Source organism: Phyllobates terribilis, unplaced genomic scaffold (genome assembly GCF_046119375.1).
Source record: "Phyllobates terribilis strain yellow unplaced genomic scaffold, ASM4611937v1 Scaffold_13__5_contigs__length_258822181, whole genome shotgun sequence".
Lineage (NCBI taxonomy): Eukaryota > Metazoa > Chordata > Amphibia > Anura > Dendrobatidae > Phyllobates > Phyllobates terribilis.
The window spans coordinates 44,895,449-44,912,803 of NW_027362773.1; the positions used below are offsets into that span (position 1 = coordinate 44,895,449).

Here is a 17,355-nt window from a genome sequence, read left to right on the forward strand (position 1 = left end):
TTTTTAATTGTAATAGTGCAGTAATAATAAAAATGGTAATAATAATACATTTGTGAGGCCAAGTCCCAGTAAGTTAGTATGTTCATGTAGGGAGTACAATTGGGGGAGAAAGGTTGAACTGGATGGACCTAGGTCTTTATTCAACCGATGTTACTATGTAACCTGTATACAGTATACAGATTTACTAAGAAACTGATAATTTTTTATTATAATAAAATTATCAAACCAATTTCCAAAAAGAAAAGAAAAAATAAAAAAAATCGCCATATGCCACATAAAAATACCAAAACTCATATCAAATACAAACAGATGTCAAACACCAAAGATAATTAATCTGTTGTTGCATTTAGCCCCCTTAGTGCTCGGGGCTATTCCAGTTACAAATCCTTTGTCTGGGAAATAGAACTGCCAAATTCTGCTTGTATCCCCAGCTAAAACAATGCGCAAAAATCAATACTGCCCTCTAAAAGAAACAAAAACTATAAATAAATCAAACAAGTTAAAAGGGAAAAAAACACTACATGGGCAAATACAATTTTCCTTTACTTTACTATAATCCTGACCATAACCTCATTATTTTGGCGTCAGTGACGTGGTCTTTAATTGATTTCCATCAAAGCTCTGGACAAGTCGCTGAAGAAACAAAAATGTACATAAAAGTGGCCTAACTGACCCCTAAAATCTAGTAATGGGCTCATCCCTGCCAACACCAACATCCCCTGGAGAATGTAATAGACACCAATATAGATACATATACTTCAATGGCCTCCAATTTTTCAAAGAAAACAATATATTTAAAAAATAAAAACAAAGAAAACTAATCTAAATAAATATATGGTGGCACTGCAAACACCCTCAGCTCCTCTTTGTAGTGATAGTATCACCAGACAGGCATGGAAGGGTGACAAGCTAAGCTGTTTGCTGCGTTAGTAGAACTATAAAAAGGAGAGAGATGTGTAAGGACAGCGCTGGAGACATTTACTGACAAACGAAAAGAAGTGAATGGACACTCCGAGTTGAAGGAACTACATTCTGTGACTCCAAGTCTATGCTCGTCTCCCTCCAGATTCATGCAAACTGTGTCCCTGAACAGTGCTAAGGTGTCATGGCTTCTTAGTGGCCACGGAAGCCAGATTCTGCTTGATAACTTTGCATCCTATGTAATTAGGAATTCTGTTAGCAAAACATCTTGAAATGTTAGAGAGGAATCTTATTAAAAGGTTTACACAGAGGAACCAATGTTTCAATGCAAGGAAAGCACAGTCTTCCTTGTGCCATTACAATCTGCTCTGATGGGAAGAGCATCGCTGACTTTGCCTCCTATGGCGATAGGCTTTCCATGTTGATTCTGGACTAGCTAACTAAAATCCCAGCCTATCCACAAGGACTCCAACATACTAGAATAACAAATCAGGAGATGATTGTCCCATGATTGATGGGGGAAAATCTTGTATGTTTTTTCCCCCACACTTTTTTTTATTGAAGTTGTACATTGTTCAGTAATCAATAAATTGTACATTGTTCAGTAAGTAATAAAATGAAGACCTCTTTGGCTGCCCTTCACTACAATCAGCACAAATTTCTGCTGTAATTATTAATAAATGTGTTGGATCAATGGTGGCCTTGCCCACTTCAGCTTAACAAAGTCCACTTTTCTAAACATATTTGAAAAAGGGAGAAAGAAAAATAAAAAAAGAGGAGAGAGAGTAAGGGGAAGGCGAGGGGAGAGAGTAAGGGGAAGGCGAGGGGAGAGAGTAAGGGGAAGGCGAGGGGAGAGAGTAAGGGGAAGGCGAGGGGAGAGAGTAAGGGGAAGACGAGGGGAGAGAGTAAGGGGAAGGCGAGGGGAGAGAGTAAGGGGAAGGCGAGGGGAGAGAGTAAGGGGAAGGCGAGGGGAGAGAGTAAGGGGAAGGCGAGGGGAGAGAGTAAGGGGAATGCGAGGGGAGAGAGTAAGGGGAAGGCGAGGGGAGAGAGTAAGGGGAAGGCGAGGGGAGAGAGTAAGGGGAAGGCGAGGGGAGAGAGTAAGGGGAAGGCGAGGGGAGAGAGTAAGGGGAAGGCGAGGGGAGAGAGTAAGGGGAAGGCGAGGGGAGAGCGTAAGGGGAAGGCGAGGGGAGAGCGTAAGGAGAAGGCGAGGGGAGAGAGTAAAGGGGAGGCGAGGGGAGAGACTAAGGGGAAGGCGAGGGTAGAGAAAATGAATGGGAAAAAGAGAAAGTAAGAGAAATGGAAAGAGAAAGGGGAAGAGAAAGAGAGAAAGAAATAAAACATCCACAAAGAAGAAGTCTGTTCACTCACCTTTGGATCTGCCAGAGCATTAATTACATTTCCAAGAGCCAATAAGGAACGGTTAATGTTTGTGCCTTCTCGTAGCCGCTCACCCTTCGCATTGGTGGCACTTGCCCGTTCTGAGCCAGCCAGATCAATAAGACTCATTTTAGCAATTCGAACATTTTGATTAATACTAGCACTTTTGTCCTGCTGTCTTAAGTATATCTAAGGCAAAAAGACACAAGATGATTTAGAGATGGAAGTAACGATGGGGGAGGTTTATCTTTGCACTTAGCAGATATTCATATCACCACATTGTCACTCACCTGAAATACAGCGTGTGATCGTGAAGAGGTGGCATTCATGTCAGTGGGATGCTGAGTTCTGTTCTTATTCCCATAGTCCAGCAGTTGGAGGATATTCTCAGCAGATTTTGGCTTTAGATATTTCAGGGAAAAAAAATGATTATAAAAGCAAAAACACAACATTACCAATCAATAATGTATCAGTAATCATCAATAATTTCTGACTAACAGCCATTCACCACCATCAGTTCAGAATTACTGTCTGGTAATAATTAAATGCTTAATTTCAATAAACTGAAGCTCATTTGATGGCCAATAAAACAGGTAACAAAATGACACCAAAAGTTTCGGCCTCTGGGTTTAGGGTTAAACGTCTAACGTTTACCTGAGGGAAGAAAAAAAAGAAAGAAAAAGAAGGAGAAATAGTCTCCATCATGGATCTGCAACCTATAGCACGTTTTCCACAGCGAGTATGGGTGTCATGTTTGCCTGGAATGTTGCAGTCCACGTGAACCCTGCATATTTGCAATTCTAGCTCCATGGCTCTAACTTTAAAAAGAAAAAAAAAAAACCATGTTAAAACTTGTAAAAATATGCACATTTTTTACAGCGCTTTTCCTGCAGACACTTTGGTTTTTGGTACAGAAGAATCTTCTGCAAATACTCAGTGTGTGCACATACCCCAATAGCTCACCCTCTTCCTACGCTGTGCACCCTGAATCCCTGCCAAACACAGGGAGGGTCCCATGCAGTCGACCCCTTGCCACATACATCATTAATATATGTGGTCAATATTCTGAGGGTAGGTTTGATGTTGATGGGGTAAATACATATATACTTTAAGGGTTACAGTTAAAATGTTTAATCTCATCTCCCGAATCACATACCTCATGCAGGGTTAACCCTTGAACTACCACTCCTTTCTGAGCATCTTCTCGCACGGCAAGAGGATTAGAATTTGCAAGAAGGTCACGAATCTGCTCGTTGTACACCTGTGAAGATGAAGGGGTCTCAGACTGGTGCTTTCTATGTAGAACACCAGAAACTCTGCCTTTATGACAATGCAGGAGTGCAGCTTCAGCTTCTGTTACCAGTTATGATCATAATTTCTGGACCTTTAAGAGTTTTGTAAGAAAATGATATAGACGATTTTACAGAGTTAAACAAGGCTGACGTCTTTGAAGAAGGGACTGATTTAACATAATATTGCTTCTGAATAGATTGTGGACTTTTCAGCTTTTAGAAAGAATAAAAGAATTCCAGATATGACTCCCGAGTAGCCATAGACATAGGCGTAAGGCAGCCCCATGTTGTAGGAGCACAGATATTAGTTATTGGCACATATTGCACTAGCGATCCCACGTACTCCCCTCTAAAACCTTTGGCACATTTTTGACACATATTTGTAATACGCACATATTCATCCATCAAACACAGATTTCTACAACCCAGCTAAGAAGTCATACAGAGTCCTGCAGAGAGGGTAGAACCAGGATCTTCTGACAGTCATAACCAGAACTAATCTGATCAGGTCACACAATATAGATTTACCATGAATGTAACCATGACAGGTGAAGTGCACAAGAAAGGAAAACTAACCTCCAGGTAAGAGACAGCCACGTTGCAAACCTTTTCCTCTTTCATGCTCTCTATTCGGTCATACAGATCCATCATAGTGAGATACATCACCCCAGGATATCCAGGAGAACCCAGCATTGTGTGCGTCTTGCCTGCTCCTGTGGCTCCATAAGCCAAAACTAAGGAGACAAAACAACCTTGTTACATCTGACAACACAGTAAAACACCTATAAAGATTAGATAAATGTCAGTGGACATTGCCAACTTGAGTGTGGCTAAAGATATTACCAGTGGTCCAGGCACATGTAGAGGATGACATTGACCATTTTATGCATGCCACTTTACCTGTCTTGGCTTTCCCCATTAGCATGTGAGAGGTAATGGGTAGCACAGTGATACTCGTACCCACACGAGGCAGAACTCCTGCTTATGATAAGTAACCAGAGCAGTCTGGTGGCCTTAGATTAACATCTGTCATTCCCAGCTCAGAGGTCCTAAGCCAGACTGGATTTACAATAGTATTTGACTACCACTGGCATAGATATGGAGGAAAACTTACGTACTTCAGAATAAGGTGAACCAGAAAGTGCTGCAACCATTGTAAAGGGGCATTTAAAATGCTATAGAACTGCGATCGAGGGTTGTTAACACTTGTTTCACAATTATCTGGCAGTGTAAACAGGCTGCTGATCACTCAAACAAGCAGCGGTTAAATGATCTTTTGTGCAGTGTAAAAGATCATAGTTCTCGGCAGTGCGAGTCCTGTTTACTGTCTATATGCACTGAGGTAGAGACCTGTTAATCCAGGGCAGCGGGCGAAGAGAAGCCGCCAGGGACCAGCCTGTCCAGCAGGCACCGTCCCTGGCCAAGATGCCTACCTGGATAAGATCATACAGCCAGTGCAAGATACATGCTGCCCACGTATTGGGCAGCATATACCAGCTGTCAGGTTCACCTTAATTAAGGCAACAGATTTTCTGAGGACATATTCCCTTGAAGGGGTTGTCCATTAAATGTTTGGCCCCAATAAAATAAAAAAACCTATACTCGCCTCCGGTGCTGGCGCAGTTCCAGCGGTGTCAGCACTCGCTGTCCAGGGGCAGTGATGCGGTGGAATGACATGATGCCCGGCGCCCAATCAGCGCCACTGTCTCTGCCTTTGGACATGAAGAGGAAATCCGGGCTGCAGCTGATCTCTGACTTCCTCTTCATGTTCAATTTCGTCCGAAGGTGGGGATAGTGACACCAGTGCTGATTGGGCGCCGGGCATCATATGTCACTCCACCGCATCACAGCCTCATGACTGCGAGTGCCGACACCGATGGAACGTCGCCAGCATGGGAGGCAAGTACAGGTTTTTTATTTCATCAAGGCCAAACATTTAGCTCAAGAAGGGATTGTCCTAGTAGTGGACAACTTTTTAAACTACGTGGGTATTGCCCATTTTTAGAAATGCTGGTAGCAACCAGACTAGCCCTTCATTAAAGGTTCTGATACCCACAAGCAAATGGCAATGAGGCCAGAGATGAAAATTTATCATTATTTCATTAAGACCGATTTCAAACATCCGTAAAGCACAGGCCGTGCTGGGATTGGAAGATTAGGTGAGATCGCTGGGTCTCCTTACAGACGCTCACAGCTTCATAGGTCTAAAAAATTCTAAAATTATGTTTATAAGGGTAATTGGAAACCATATTGCAAAGTAAAACACTTAAAACCATCCTCTAAGGGCCAGAAAGACTCACACTCTGCCAGACATAGGTTGGCAGGTGCATGTTTTGCAAGGCTTTTAAGAGGATCAGTGGAGGTATACTTCATGTATCAATAGAAAAGAGAAACTGTTACGTACCAGTGCAGTTGTATCCATTCAATACGCCATCAATCACAATTTTTGTGGTCTGTTCAAAAACTTCCTGCTGGGCTGAATTTTCATCAAAGACGCAATCAAACACAAACTTAAGATCTTTATTTTTCCTTTTGGTTACGTCGCGATGGGCAGAACTCCTGCCGTGAAAAAAATTTACTTCTTGAACTTTTGGGTCAAAAATGAGAATGTGTTTATCAACCACTTGCACCACGCTGGTAAAATTAGCTGCTTTCTCCTTCTCATTTGGAGGACGCACTCTGACTACCACTCTTACATGGCTGCAAATGTCAGACTCGCGGGCAGCCATGTTTTAATGTTTTACAATCCAGGAGAATGGTTTTATTCTGCAACAAGAAGAAGAAATCGAGAATGAGAACATGAACAAAAAGACAATGATCAACTTTATGAACAATTATTTCTAGCTGTCGTTACCCAGATGCATCAGAATAAAGCCCCGTGAGGCAGACCATTACTAGTCACTAAAGAAAGAAAGAAAATAAAATAAAACTGCCTTATACTAACCCAGAGACAACCTGCAGAGATGTTAGGATGTCTCAGAGGTCAGGCTTTAGCTACAGATTACTAGAAGATTGCAGGTGATCACTAAATCTAAAAGAAGAGTATTCAGGGAAGGCAACATTTTGTGCTTATGTAGACTTACATGGGACTGGCAAAAAATGTAAAGCGATTGTCTACATTAACATTTACAAAAAAAAATATGTAAATAAAAAAAGCAACACTCAGATCATCGATTCCCCCGTTCCACCGCCGCCTCGTCTCCACTTCCTGCTGCAGGTGACGCCATGTGCCCTCTGCAGCCAGTGATTGGCTTAGCAATGTCAAGAAGGATCAGATAGAAACGACTGGGGTACCCGAGAAGCGAGACATGGGCATCGGAGGATCGATGAGGAGAGTATAACTTTTCATTTTTATTATTTATTTTTTTTTTAAAAGAAAAAAGGGTCAAGCACCCATTAAATTTTCATTTTTTTTTCGCCCAAAGTTCACTCGCATGCATATAATTAAACAAAAAATTATAAAATTTTAAAAGCAAGTTTAATTTTAAATTATCACTAGATTTTTAAATCATTTGAAGCATTCTGAACATTTCAGAGCCCTTCTCTCAAGCTTGGATAACACTATTAATTCACTCAGATAACGTCTAGCGAAAATGTAGAAATATAGCTTAAATTGTTAGTCGAGATTTCACAGCTCAGTTTTTGGGATCGGTGGGAGTCTTAGCGGTTGGACCCATAGTGATCAGCAAGATTATCACCCATCCTGTGAATATGTGATAAATTAGTTGCACAAACTCCGCACGTTAACCCCTTTACAACCCAAGGCTGTTTGCACGTTAATGACCGGGCCAATTTTTACAATTCTGACCACTGTCACTTTATGAGGTAGCTACTCTGGAAAACTTCAACGGATCCCCCTAATTCTGAGAATCTTTTTTCGTGACATATTGTACTTCATGATTGTGGTAAAATTTCTTCGATATCACTTGCGTTTATTTGTGAAAAAAATGGAAATTTGGCGATAATTTTGAAAATTTTGCAATTTTCAAACTTTTAATTTTTATGCCCTTAAATCAGAGAGATATGTCACACAAAAATTTATTATGCGTTAATAAATAACATTTCCCACATGTCTACTTTACATCAGCACAATTTTGGAACCCAATTTTTTTTTTTTATTAGGGAGCTATACGGGTTAAAAGTTGACCAGAGATTTCTCATTTTTCCCCAAAAATTTACAAAACCATTTTTTTAGGGACCACACCACATTTGAAGTCACTTTGAGAGGTCTTTATGACAGAAAATACCCAAAAGTGACACCATTCTAAAAACTGCACCCCTCAAGGTGCTCAAAACCACATTCAAACACTTTATTAATCCTTCAGGTGCTTCACAGGAATTTTTTGGAATGTGGAAGAAAAAAAATTAACATTTGGGCGCACGGCAGGGTTCGGAAGTGAAGGAGCACCATTTGACTTTTTGAATGTAAAATTTGCTTGAATAATTATCGGATGTGCCCCTGATGTGCCTAAACAGTGGAAACCCCCCACAAGTGACACCATTTTGGAAACTAGACCACTCAGGGAACTTATCTAGATGTGTAGTGAGCACCCTGAACCTCCAAGTGCTTTACAGAAGTGTATAACGGAGCCGTGAAAATAAAAAAAATCAAACTTTTTCCACAAAAATAATGTTTTAGCCCCAATTTTTTTATTTTCACAAGGGTAAGAGGAGAAAATGGACCCCAAAAACTTTTGTTCAATTTCTCCTGAGTACGCTGATACCCCATAAGTGGGTAAAATACAGTGTTTGGGCACACGGCAGAGTTCAGAAGGGAAGGAGCACTGTGTGACTTTTTGAACGCAAAATTGGCTGGAATCGAGAGCGGACGCCATGTCGCGTTTGGAGAGCTCCTGATGTGCCTAAACAGTGGAAACCCCCCACAAGTGACCTCATTTTGGACACTACACCCCTCAAGGATTTTATCAAGGGGTATAGGGAAGATTTTGAACCCAGAGGTACAACACAGAATTTGATAACATTAGGTCATCATATTGAATAAGTTGTCATTAGTCTTGAGCGCAAGTGCTCGCTACTTGAGTTAGCATCGGGTGCTCAGGTATGCACCATGTATCACGGGTGCTCCAGTGACATGCTCGAGACCCCGCCCACATGTTTCACGGTTATTAGACACCCAAAAAAAACCCACATGCGGGGGATCACTCGTGCATGGCAGGCAATCCCCACGAGGTTCTTCTGGCCGCAAAGCAAATGGGGCGGAGACTCGATCATGTCATTTGAGCACCCGCGATACTCAGTGCATACCCGAGTACCCGATGCAAACTCAAGTAGCGAGCACTTGCGCTCAACACTAGTCGCCATATCGTTGTCGTCTTTTATTTGTTACTTTTGAAAAAAATCCCAACCCCAACCCAACCCTAGACCAACACCAACCCCAGATCAACCCCAACCCAACCCTAACCTTAAACCAACCCCAACCCTAGCCCAACCCCAACCCTAAAGTTTATTTTTTACGCTGTTCCTCGTGCAGTATAAGTGATTAGACGACTTTATTCTTCGGGTCGGTGCGATTACAGCGATACCAGAATCATATCGGGTTTTTATGATTGACAGCTGCCACTCGCTAAACAAGACGCATTTTTTGTAAAATCTAGTTTTTGCATAGCCATATTTTGAGAGCTATAATTTTTCCATATTTTGGCCGACAGAGTCATGTGATGGCTTGTTTTTTACGGGATGAGTTGACGTTTTTATTGATGCCATTTTCAGGCACGTGACATTTTTTGATCGCTTTCTATTCTGATTTTTGGGAGGCAGAATAAACAAAAACCAACAATTCAGGATTTTTTTTTTATGCTGTTCCACGTGTGGTAAAATTGATAAGGTAGCTTTATTCTTCGGGTCATTACGTTTACAGCGGTACCACATTTATATAGTTTTTCTATGTTTTGCCGCTTTTACACAATAAAAACTATTTTATAGAAAAAAATATTTATTTTTTTTGCATCGCTTTATTCGGAGAGCTATAACTTTATATTTCGGCTGATGGAGCTCGCGGCTTATTTTTTGCGGGACAAGATTTCGTTTTCAGCGGTACCATTTTTATTTATATTTGTCTTTTTGATCGCGTGTTATTCCATTTTTTGTTTGGCGGTATTATGATAAAGCATTGTTTTTTGCTTCGTTTTTTTTTTTTTTATCGTGATCACTAAAAAGGTTAACTAGTGGGAGAGTTTTAGAAGTCAGGTCGTTCCAGACGCAGCAATACCAAATATGTGTACTTTTATTGTTGTTTTTTTTTCATAATATTTGATGGGTACTTTAGATTTTTATTTTTGGTGGATTATTTATTTATTTATTTTTTATATATTTACAATTTTTTTTTTCACTTTGACAGTATTTTTACTTTTATTCTTTGTCCCGCTATGGGACTTTCACTTTTTTTTATTCTGATCGCCTGTATAGCACAGGGATGGAGTACCATCCCTGTGCTATGCAAGCTGTCAGCGCTGCAGATGAAGAAGATACTTTGGTCATGCACTGTGCATGACCAAAATATCTTCCTACTGTCTGGTGACCCGGATGTTGTCATGACGACATCGGGTCGTCATGGCAACATCCAGGAAGCCGCGGCAGACAGCACTGGAGGCCAGCAGGAGAGGTGAGTATCGCGATCACCTCCCCTTGCCCCCGCAATGCTGCGATCAACTTCGATCGCAGCATTGCGGGGGTTAATGTGCCGGGAGCGGTGCAGGACCACTCCCAGCACATAGCGCAGGGTGTCAGCTGTGACAATCAGCTGACACCCGGCGGCGATCATGAACAGCCTGTGTGCGGGCGCGATCGCAAAGACGTAGTAATATGTATCAGGCTCTTAAAGCCCAGGGCGCAGATACGTATTAGAATGTCTTGGGCTTTAAAGGGGTTTTCCCACGAACACAAGTTAATTTTAATCAATAGATCTTGGAATAATAATAACTTCCACAATGGAATGTATTTAAATAAAATGTTCCGGTGCGGAGATAATCTTATAGATGTGCCCCTGCTGTGTACTGTGTAATGGCTGCGTCTGACCACGCAGAAACATGGTCTGATCATACCATAGCTCCTGGGCAGAGGTGGAAGCAAAAGAGTATACAGACATTACAGCAGGGGATCACAGCTGATTCTTTTGTGAGGTAAAACATTTCACTGCCTGTTTTTAAACAATGTTTTACTTCAAAGAAAGAATCAGCTGTGATCCCCTGCTGTAATGTCTGTATACTCTTTCTTCCACCCCTGCCCAGGAGCTGTGGTATGATCAGACCATGTTCCTGTATGGTCAGACAGACATTACACAGCAGGGACAAATTTATAAGATTATCTCAGCACAGGAACATTTTATTTAAATACATTCAAATGTGGAAATTATTATTATTCCAAGATCTGTTGATTAATGTTAAAGGGGTTTTCCCACAAACAAAAGTTAAGAACATGACCACCTTTAGTGATATCAGTCAACTTTACATGCATAAGTCTTGCTGTATAAACAGTGGAGAGTTATGGTTTCATTCTTTCGCTGTCATAGGCCACATGCAGACAACAATAAGTTCATCAGAGAGAATCGGGTCAATTATGCAAATCACACCGATCAAACTGTGATCAGAGTTGGCTCCAATTCTCTCGGATGAGCAGAAGATGGTGAAAAAAAATTCTCCTTCTTCTCCATGCTGTCAGTCTGTGGAAATCAGACCACACTAAGATGTCATCCCAGTGCAGATTAATGGTGTACGGCACGGTCCAAAGGAAAAAAAAAATAAAAAATTGTACTTGTGCATGGCCCCATAACATAACAGTGGTTCAAGTGCAATCTGTTATGTCAGATTGCACTTAGATCGATAATCTGGTCGTCTGTACGAGCCCTTTAATGCTTGTATTTCTAGGGAACCAGTCAGTCAATACCCAACATGCGGGCAGCATGAATCAGAGTCTGACTGCCTAAATGAAGCTAGGTATGTTTCTTGCTGAAACACACCAGCATTTTAGAAAATCGAAGGGTTAAAGTGCAGAACGGTGAACAGATGATAGTTACAATCTAACTGCCGGAGTACAGAGACAGGAAAGGAAGCCACAGCGACACACACTGACCCAAGTGACTAATATACAAGGGGATTCTTCACTGGCAGCGACTACCTGAAGTGGCATTAAATAGAGCGGACAGAGGTGAGAGTCCCATAGGCAGCTAGTGTGGAGTGGGCTACTGACAATGTGTCAAACCGGTCCCGGAGGACTAAGTGAATCTTTACCTGACCAGGAAGGAACACGGGGTACTGAACTCTAGTGAGGGATACTGAGTGGGCGAAAACCTACGCTGTTACTGCGCAATCTGTACTGAACACCATCATTATGCCTTTTACTAAGAAACTAGAGTTATCAGCCTCTGTCCTGTGCAGAAGAAATGGTTAAATAAATGCATGCCGCTTACTAGATGTTGGAGAATGTCATCAAGAATTTCGGTAAAGCTGTTTTTGATTTTTTAAAACGGTTATTGGCCTCCCTGATTCATCGCATGAATGCAAGGTCTCAATTCCATCCTAACACTTATGGCCTGCAAAGGGTTAAACAGCGAGACCCCACAAAGCACACTCAGGAGTACCATAGCAGGGAGTATAAGGAGGAGCAAAGTGATGTCCTCAAAGTCCCTCCCTTACTCTCCCACTTGCCAGATTCTTACTAGCTTTTGCAGCCACTCCCTAGCTCTACTTTTATAATTCATATAACATATCAAACCTTGCTCTATAGAATATCATTTTACAATTACCAGGAAAGTGCACGCTACACTTGAAATCATTTTCAAGGACATATCAAAAAATGGGGTGAGTAGTGATCAATGCAGCCCTACACTGCAAAAAATGCCACCATTCTGCCTGTTATAGAGCTGTAATGAAGGCAATCACATGTATCACATGTGCTAATAGTTATAAGGCAGGAGAACACTAGGACTTCAGAATACTGGAGTGTAGGGAACGGGGCCATAACCTCATGCGAGCTTCCATTACTGGTCATGAACACCAGACACCTCTAATGAGGGATATCTTCTCAATTGCTAGTTGAAAACGTCTTCTCCAAAGCTTCCTAGACAGGTTAGTGTTCAACGGGTAAAAAAGTGCACCTGCTGTGTTGTATTGCTTGTATAAAAAAGGTGTAGGTATTACTCATCACATAGTTCTGAGGGCTTAGGCACAGCAGGCTTTCCTGCTCTAACGGACTCTTCTGGTTACACGACTGTGTAGATGGCACCTGGGCTTCACTTACACCGTTTACTCTTCTCCTATATGGAGGGCAGGTTATGGCAATATCAAAAGGATCAGATTTGCAAAATTTACTGCAGCCATGAAAGCAAAAGAGTCCCACAAATGCAAGGTAAGCGGTTTTCATCAGCATCATACTTGAATGTAGGGTCCATTCGTGTCCTGTGGAGCCATTCAACTGTTCGTCGTCATGGGGAAACCAGGGGGTAAGGGCATACAAGGCTAGTGAATATGTTCTCACTTGTTTAGGAAACGAGAACTTATTAGGATTGCCCATATTTATGCATTAATTACTAATAAAAGGTTTTCTGATGGTTAAAGTGACAATTGTTCACAAAAAATTTAAAAGGGGTTGTCCAGGTTTGAGAGCAAAGTCACTAGTCAGTCTGTGTGAGTGCAGACTTCTGGAGCATGCCAGCATGCAGCGCGTATACAGTCACGATTTTCCATTGATGTACACCTGGTCGATTTGTTTTGGTAAACTTTTCCAGCATTGGATGTCTCGCAGTCTCTCAGTAAAGTGGTTTGCCTTGAGGCATGGTCACACTAACCAATCTTTATTCAGAACAGATTTGTTGGTAACCAAGCTTTGTGCACCTGAACAATGGACAAAAACTTGTGAAACACACACTTTTCACTCTCACCTTCTTAACTGAAATGCCTTTTACTATTGAGGTCCTTGGGAACTCATTAACACGGGGTTCACTTACTTTTTTCCCTGCACTGTGGATGTTTTATAATGATGATTATACCCCTGAGGAAGCCATGCTTGGATGGCGTAACGTGTAGGATTTCTATTTCATGATATCTCCTTCCTTCTATGGACACTTGTGGTCTGTATCCTACGCTTTGTTTTGTTTACTCTCCTTAGCAGATTTCTTTTTTCTCACCATATATTTATCGGATATTCTACCATTTGGGATCTCTTATTGGGTGGGAATATGGGAATTTACTCTTGAGGCTATATTTGCAATATTTAATTATTTATTTATATTGATTGCTTGGATCAGATCATAATTTATCAAATTAGACCAATATAATCTTATCCACAGATATTCAAAACGCTATATAGATTATATTATATGTTAATATTAACTAACAGGCCAGACAGAATAACTGAGGTGCAGGTCGGGGGGCACCTGGGAAATAGTGACCACAACATTATACAATTCCACATGTGCTTCAGTAGGGTGCCCAGCAAGGGAGTCACAAAAACACTGAACTTCAGGAGGGCAAAGTTTGATCAGCTAAGAGATGCCCTTCACCTTATAGACTGGGATAGTATCTTTAGTAATAGGAGCACGGATAGAAAATGGGACATTTTCAAAACAGTCCTACATAGTCACTGTAGAAGGTACATACCTTATGGGAATAAAAGGGCTAGGAATAGGAGGAAGCCAATGTGGCTAAATAAGGAAGTCAAGAGGGCAATGAAAAACAAAAAAAGGGCTTTCGGTAAACTTAAACAAGAAGGCAGCGAGGAAGCGCTAATATCTTATAGGGAAAAAAACAAAATCTGTAAGAAACAAATAAGAATAGCAAAAGAGGAGACAGAGAGACTAATTGCCAAAGAAAGTAAAACGAATCCCAAACTGTTCTTTAACTATATAAACAGTAAAAGGATTAAAACGGATAGCGTTGGCCCATTGAAAAATAACCTGGGTAAAATCATAGAGGGCGATGAGGGTAAAGCAAACCTACTCAATAGCTTCTTCTCCACTGTTTTCACAAAAGAAAACAATTTATCGGAGGAAATGCAGAGTGATAAAGTAAATCCTCCGCTAAATATCACCCACCTAACCCAGGGGGAAGCTCAGAAACGCCTAAATAATATCAAAATAGACAAGTCACCAGGCCCAGATGACATACACCCCCGGGTACTAAAAGAATTAAGTAATGTGATAGACAGACCGCTGTATCTTATATTCAAGCACTCTTTATGGACAGGGACTGTCCCACTAGACTGGCGCCAAGCAAATGTGGTACCAATATTCAAAAAGGGGTCTAAAAGTGACCCTGGGAACTATAGACCAGTCAGCTTAACGTCTGTTGTGGGTAAATTGTTTGAAGGATTTCTTAGAGATGCTATTGTAGAATATCTTAATGATAATAACTGTCTAACTCCATATCAACATGGATTCATGAGGGATCGCTCCTGCCAAACAAACCTGATCACCTTCTACGAGGAGGTGAGCTCACAGCTGGACCGGGGAGAGTCAGTGGATGTTGTATACCTTGACTTCTCCAAAGCGTTTGATACCGTGCCACACAAAAGGTTGGTATATAAAATGAGAATGCTTGGTCTGGGGGATAATGTGTGCAAGTGGGTAAATAGCTGGCTGAGTGATAGAAAGCAGAGGGTGGTTATCAATGGAGTAAGCTCAGGGTGTGTCAGAGTTACTAGCGGGGTGCCTCAAGGGTCTGTCTTGGGCCCTATATTATTTAATATATTTATTAATGATCTAGTGGAAGGGTTGCATAGTAAAATAGCAATATTTGCAGATGATACTAAACTTTGTAAAGTAGTTAATACAGAGGAGGACAGGGCACAGCTACAGGAGGATTTAGATAAATTGGGGAGTTGGGCCAAAAAATGGCAAATGGGGTTCAATGCCGATAAATGTAAGGTCATGCACATGGGAAAGAAAAACAGCAGTCACCCATACATATTAAATGGGAAACCGTTGGGGAAATCTGACATGGAGAAGGACCTGGGCGTCTTGGTTAACAGCAAATTAAATTGGAGTGCCCAGTGTCAGGCAGCAGCTGCGAAGGCAAATAGAGTCATGGTATGCATCAGAAGAGGAATAGGGGCATATGATGAGAACATTGTTCTTCCTCTGTATAAAGCGCTGGTAAGGCCGCACTTAGAATATTGTGCACAGTTCTGGGCTCCAGTGCTCTGGAAAGACATATTGGAGCTAGAGAGGGTACAAAGGAGGGCGACTAAGGTAATAAAGGGAATGGAGGGACTAGAATACCCAGAGAGGTTGTCAAAATTAGGCCTATTTACATTGGAAAAAAGAAGGCTTAGGGGAGACCTCATAAACATGTATAAATACATCAGGGGGCAGTACAGAGATCTCTCCCATGACCTGTTTATACCAAGGATGGTGACAAAGACGAGGGGGCACACTATGCGTCTGGAGGAAAGGAGGTTCCTGCACCAGCATAGAAGGGGATTCTTTACGGTCAGAGCCGTGAGACTCTGGAACTCTCTGGGAGAGGAAGTGGTGATGTCCAACTCACTTAACGAGTTCAAGAGAGGACTGGACGCCTTTCTTGAGAACAATAAAATTACATCTTATGCTTAGTTAATTAATCCAGGGATTTAATCTGACTGCCAGATTGGTGTCGGGAAGTGAATTTTTCCTCAGTGATGTAAATTGGCCTATACCTCATGGTTTTTTGTTGCCTTCCCCTGGATCAACGCTGCGGAATAGCTGCAGTGCACAAGAAATAGGCTGAACTGGATGGACGCTTGTCTTTTTTCGGCCTTATAAACTATATAACTATGTAACTATGTAATATCTATTCTGGTATATATGTATTGTTGCAAGGGGACTATACAATGTCTTTTCTGTCTTTCATGTTTTTAATCATGTTTTAACTAATGGGTGTCTGTTTGGTGTTCTAAATAAAATGTATATATTTTTTATATAGTGTTGTATTGATACGACTTACTCAGAATGCTTGGTGCCTTTTTTGCCCATCTTCCTCCTCCTCACTTCTACAATATAATAGTTAAAGGGCATTGGCACAGCATTTGTTTATAAATCTGTGGTGCCGGGTCAGGCTTAGTTTATCACCACATTTCTGTGTCATCTGCTTAAGCCCCCGTCTCACATAGCGAGATCGCTGCTGTGTCACGGTTTTGGTGACGCAACAGCGACCTCACCAGCGATGTCGCTATGTGTGACACTTTGCAACGATCAGGCCCCTGCTGTGAGGTCGCTGATCGCTGCAAAGTGTCCTGGACCATTTTTTGGTCGTTGCCCTCCCGCTGGTCAGCACACATCGCTGTGTGTGACCAGCGGGAGCAGCGATCAGGCGGGTAACCATGGTAAACATCGGGTTACTGAGGGCACACGCACACCTAGTAACCCGTTGTTTATCATGGTTACGAGCCTGCTAAAGTGAGCGGTAACCTCCCGCTCACTGTAGCAGAGTGGTAACCATGATAAACAACGGGTTACTAGGTGCGCGTGTGCCCCTAGTAACCCGCTGTTTATCACGGTTACCAGCCTGCTCCTGCTTCAGCAGGCTGGCAACCAGGAGCAGGACATCGTGGAAAGATTCTTTCCACGATGTCGCTGCTCCCCTGATCGCTGGTGAGCCTGCCTGTTTGACAGCTCACCAGCGACCACATAGCGACGCAACGATCCCTGACAGGTCGTATCGTTGTCGGGATCGTTGCTGCGTCGCTAAGTGTGACGGGGCCTTTAGAGTGTGTTCTAGAATTGTATGGTAACTTGCAGGCTGGCCACATTTTATTAGTAATTGATGCAGAAAAC

At 41.9% G+C, this 17,355-nt stretch overlaps 1 protein-coding gene across 2 annotated transcripts in view; it reads right to left on the bottom strand.

The window, feature by feature from the left end:
• The window catches only part of KIF18A (kinesin family member 18A), a 160,118-nt gene that overhangs the window by 76,512 nt on the left and 66,251 nt on the right, over positions 1–17,355 (bottom strand). For both annotated transcript variants that reach the window (XM_073658069.1, XM_073658070.1), the window contains exons 3-7: positions 5,995–6,356; positions 4,167–4,324; positions 3,455–3,559; positions 2,589–2,699; positions 2,290–2,487 (exon numbers count right to left, since the gene is read on the bottom strand). In XM_073658069.1, the coding sequence (XP_073514170.1) occupies positions 2,290–2,487; positions 2,589–2,699; positions 3,455–3,559; positions 4,167–4,324; positions 5,995–6,319 (897 nt within the window). In that variant the 5' untranslated portion in view covers positions 6,320–6,356. The remainder of the gene's footprint in view (positions 1–2,289; positions 2,488–2,588; positions 2,700–3,454; positions 3,560–4,166; positions 4,325–5,994; positions 6,357–17,355) is intronic.